Genomic DNA, 5,206 nt, shown 5'->3' with positions numbered 1-5,206 from the left:
TCTCCCAATCAGCAACTCTGCTGGAGCCCTCCCCTGTTGTTGCGTGCAGGATGGTCCTAAAATTGAATATGAATTGGGATAGTTTGGTATCAAGTGATGCTCCAGTATAGACATGGGAGCAGGGCTCCTTTGATTGCCCTCACTTTATCTTCCAACGGGTGTAACATGATTCTGTAACCCAAGTAGGTCATTTGGGGAGCCTGGAACACCCATTTTACCCTTCAAAGGCATACGCTCCTAGTGCATGTTCTCAGACAGGACAAGGTCTTGCGCAAACTTAAGGGTTAGAGTCCCTTGTTAAAGACAGTTTCTGTAACCATAGATACAGCTGCACCAGTATTGACCTCCACGGGAACTGGGTGACCATTTAATGAAACATTAATTTTAATTGGTTTGGATTTGAATGTCCCTAAGCAATTTAATCAAAGGGAAACTTTTCACAGGTTGAAATTATACTTCACACAAAGGAAGGTGATTGCGGTTGTTAGAAATCAGTCATCTTCGTCCAGGTACACACTGCAGAAGTTCCTCAGAGTAGTATTCTCGCCCCAATCATCTTCAGCTGCTACGTCAATGAGTTTCCTTCCCTTCAAAGGCCAGAAATGGGCATGTTCACTGGTAATTGCACAATGTTCAACATCATTCACAACTCCTTGGATATGAAGCAGTCCATTTACACATATAGCAAGACCTGAAAACATTTAGACTTGGGCTAAGTAGCAAGTAACATTCACGCCATGCGAGTGCCAGACAGATCTCCAACAAGAGGTACTTGCCTCTTGATTTACTATGGCATTTCTGTCACCCAATCCCTCTCATGCAACATCTTTAGGACTACCATTGACCAAAAACTCAACTTTACAGTCACACAAATACCATGACTATAAGAACAGGTCAGATGCTAGGAATTCTGTATACTTTATAGGGAGTACCTGGGAAAGGATCCATCTCAATAGAACTAAGGAAAAATAACTAAACTGCAGATTGAGGGAATGCTAGATTGCATGTGTAGAGGGACAATGTCTCAATGATTTGAAATGTAGCATGTGCCCTTTTGGGGCTCAGCCTAATATTATCTGCAACTTTATATACAGTCACTATCATGGCAAGTATTTAGAAATAAGGATTTTCAGGGTTTGAGTCTGAAAATGTAATGATAAGACATCACTTGTTAAAGGTTCCAAGATAGGTAAATAGATACCATTCTTACTGGATTCTTTTTACGTGAAATTCTGTTAATCTTTCTCCCAACACTTTCAAATCCACAACCTCTACTACCTAAAAGGACACATTGTGGCGATACTGTGACTTAAGTATTTTATTCTGGGACTTTTTGACGAAGAAAGGTCGAGACAGAGGTAGGGTGAGCAGTCTGCTCAAAGCCAATAAAGTAAACAGCTTGTGAGGCCTTGGGATTTTTAAAAAGCTAGCTTGAATGGGTGAGGTCAAGCTCCACACAACCAGGATTTTTAGTTTTAGCTTCCTGCAGTTGCTGAGGATTTGAAGCTGATGTGGAAGCTCTTATTCTTCTCTGTTACAGCTAAAAGCTGGAATTCTCTTCCTGCTGCTAGAATTGCATGTGAGACTATCTACTTCCTGAATTTGCCAAGGGTGTATTTATGAGATTTTACTATACTGTAGTAGTTTATATAATTTTTTTTAATGCATTTCGATGAGTTACAGTTAAGCCAATTTTTTTTAAATTGTATTTTAACTACAGTTTAAAAACACCAGCGTGTTTTGCTTAATGTTGAGTAGTTTGACCAATCGAATTGCATCTGGAACACCATGCCTGACACTTCCATTTAAAATTATAAACAAAGTTAGGGTTTAGACTATCTTCTTAATATAGTTTGAGGGGGTTTGATCTAGTACATGACAAAGGCACAGACATTTAGGAACACATCCTGAAAGTCTCCAAGCCACACCGTCCCAATTTGGAACTATATCCCATTCCTTCATTGTTAATGGATCAAAATCCTGAACCTGCCTTCCCAACATCACTGTATGCCGATGTAGATAAATTCCAGCGCCACAGTTCATTGTTCATTTATCCTGAATCTGTTGTGCAAAACTTAGCTTGATCTCAAGACTATTACAAGATACTTTCAAAAGTAATAGAAAACTGGGACTTTCCTACAAGAGAGTAGTCTTCTATACAAAAAAAAGAGGTTAAATCTCCGCAACCCACCACTCCAGTAGACTTCAGTCACTCATCACTCCTTTCCTGTCCCCCACATCAACCAGGAATGACACCCAGTCCACCCAATATATCACATTTAAAACTTTAATCTAGGATTTGAAATCTACCCACCACCCTAGCTCAATTCTACTTCAAGTTTTTCCAGTATGACGTCCCTTAGTTTCTCCTGTAATTTATATGCCCCATCATCAGTCTAACACTTTCAATACCCTTGGCCTTATTATCTGGAAATGCCATCAGCAGCACTGTCTCCTTTTCAAAAAGCCTTATCAAAATTAATCTTTTCAATTTGTCGTTCGGTCATTCCCCTCTATCTCCTTCCGCATAGAGTTTTGTTTTCTCCCCTCCCCCTCTAAGTGGCTGTCTGACATCTAGATTCAAGGTACTATATTGATGCATGTTGTTAATGCAGTAGACACATGGTAGAGTTGGGCAATTCTCACCCAAACCTATTTTGAAATATCAACAATGGGCTGTACTTACTGCCTCACACAACACCTCAAGGTGAAGAATCTCCAGCTTCTTACACATCTCCTGGTATCTCATACGAAACCAGCCATCAAAGTTAGGAGATTTAAAAAAGCGTCTGTCAATTCAAAAAAACAAATTCTGATCAGGCCAGTAGCCTATTAGAATCATACCGCAAAGTTAAAAAACACTTCAGCAGATTCATAATACAGTGGAGAACCAAGCCAAATACAGAAATTACACAGAACTGAAAAAGGAAATATAAAGGAAATGATTGTATTTGATAATAAGTTAGGAAGTTACATAAAAACAAACTGAAAGGTCTTTGAAAAACATATACAGAGTGGTCCAAAAAAGTGTGGGACCAAATAAGGAGCCAAGAGGAAAAAGGATTAGTGATATGGGGAAAGAACAGGACAGTCAGACGAACAAAAGGATTGCTGCAGATTCAGTGAACTAAAAAAAAAGAGATCTTCCTGTGAAGGGCATGGCTGTCGAGGTACGAGTGAGCACTTTGCATCAGACATTGTGAAAGAGGATGGTTTCCAAATCTAGTCGAGAAATTGGACAGAAAAGGTTCAAATTAAAGGAGGAACTTGAAAATTTTGGCAGCACTTAAAATACAAATGTTCCACCTAGTCCTGATGTCATGAATCCCAGGCTACTAGAATTATAAAGTCATAGAGCTGTACAGCATGGAAACAGATCCTTTGGTCTAACTCATCCATGCTGACCAGATATCCTAAATTAACCTAATCCCATTTGGCAGCATGTGGCCCATACTCCTCTCAACCTTTCCTATTCATATATCCATCCAAATGACTTAAGTGTTGTAACTGTAGCAGCCTCCACCATCTCCTCTGTCAGCTTATTCCATTAACACACCATCCTCTGCATGAAAAAGTTGCCCCTTAGGTCCCTTTTAAATCTTTCCCCCTCACTTTAAACCAATGCCCTCTAGTTTTGGAAATTCCACCCCAGGGAAAAGACCTTGGATCACTGTATCTATGCCCCTTATGATTTTATAAACCTCTATAAAAGTGATCCCTCAGCCGCCAACATTTCAGGGAATTTGAGGGAATTGCAGGTGAAAATTGTGAAGAATCTAGTACATAATTTTCTAACCCTTCTTATATTTGGGAATAGTGCTTGAGAATTAGAGAGTGCAAATCCCACATAAAAGGGGAGGAGAATAAATCTACCATCTAAAGGGCAATCAATCAGTCTAACATTTCTGTTGGGTAAACCTTTGGAGGCAGTGGATAAGACTTTGGTAGCACTCAGGTGACAAGTTTGAAGTGGGATGGAGGGGGCTGGTTAAAAGCATTGAAGTCATGTCAGGCAGGCTTCTCAACATGGGTTTGCCACAGGGTCATTTTCCAGCAGTGGGAATCACAACAGCTTGAACCATCAAACTGATTGGTTGCCAAGTAAATAATTAAAAAGGACAACTTCCAGTCCTCTTCTCAGGCTCCCTGCATTTTGCTAGTGGTTAAGTGACACCTTCCCCATGGAGACATTGCTAGTTATACCGCTCAAGGATGAGGGTGAGTGGTGGATTCATTGCAACTAGAGTCACCAGAGCTTCAGGAAGGGTTACAATGGTCACCCACATCACAACAGCACATGAGCATCTGTCTGTAGCACTGCCAGGTCTACAGAACCAAGTTAGATTGTGGAAAACCAACCCCGTTCATCGTTGGATGAGAGGTTCGGTGATGATTACTTAACTGGCTGCTGTCAGGAATGCTAGGAAGATTCCAGCTGCAGACCCTCTGGATGCTGTAGAGATTTAGGACCTGCAAATGGACTCTGATTCTTCAAGTCACACCAGGGAGCACACAGATTATATAAAGCAACATTAATTGTCATTTGGTAAAATATTAATTTGTAAATTACTGTCAGCAGAGATTTAATGAAGACAACTAATGTTTAACTAAATTAAGTGAGATTTTTGGCAAGAGAGTTATAGGATGTGTGGTTGATGTTGTGTTTGTGAGCTTTCAAAAGGCATTGCTTAGGGTTCCACATTATTAACTTCATTACCAGCATTCAAACACATGAAATTAAGGGACACTGACAGAATGAATGTGAAACTGGCTAAGGGACAGAAAACAGAGGGTACAGGTGAACACTTTCTTCAGATTGATATTGAACATACATCTGTATTAGTGAACTGGATTTGGGTAGGAAAATAAACCAAAAAAAAAAGAAATTTTAGAACTATGGAAACAGTGGACAATGTAGAGTAAGCTGATGCTTGGAATAGGAGAAAGTGAGGTCTGCAGATGCTGGAGATCAGAGATGGAAATGTGTTGCTGGAAAAGCGCAGCAGGTCAGGCAGCATCTAGGGAACAGGAGAATCGACGTTTCGGGCATTAGCCCTTCTTCAGGAATGAGGAAAGTTAGTCCAGCAGGCTAAGATAAAAGATAGGGAGGAAGGACTTGGGGGAGGGGCGTCGGAAATGTGATAGGTGGAAAGAGGTCAAGGTGAGGGTGATAGGTCAGACGGGGGTGGGGGCGGAGAGGTCGGGA

General features: G+C 40.6%; 1 protein-coding gene across 1 annotated transcript in view; it reads right to left on the bottom strand.

Annotated features, from left to right (window-relative positions):
- dennd6b (DENN/MADD domain containing 6B) overlaps positions 1–5,206 on the bottom strand; it is a 110,661-nt gene that overhangs the window by 5,066 nt on the left and 100,389 nt on the right. The window contains exon 19 of the mRNA XM_043713204.1: positions 2,687–2,789. Within this exon, the coding sequence (XP_043569139.1) occupies positions 2,687–2,789 (103 nt within the window). The remainder of the gene's footprint in view (positions 1–2,686; positions 2,790–5,206) is intronic.

This window comes from Chiloscyllium plagiosum, chromosome 23 (assembly GCF_004010195.1).
Source record: "Chiloscyllium plagiosum isolate BGI_BamShark_2017 chromosome 23, ASM401019v2, whole genome shotgun sequence".
NCBI lineage: Eukaryota > Metazoa > Chordata > Chondrichthyes > Orectolobiformes > Hemiscylliidae > Chiloscyllium > Chiloscyllium plagiosum.
Note: the sequence above shows the minus strand (reverse complement) of the source record. Positions and strands in the feature narration are given on the sequence as shown.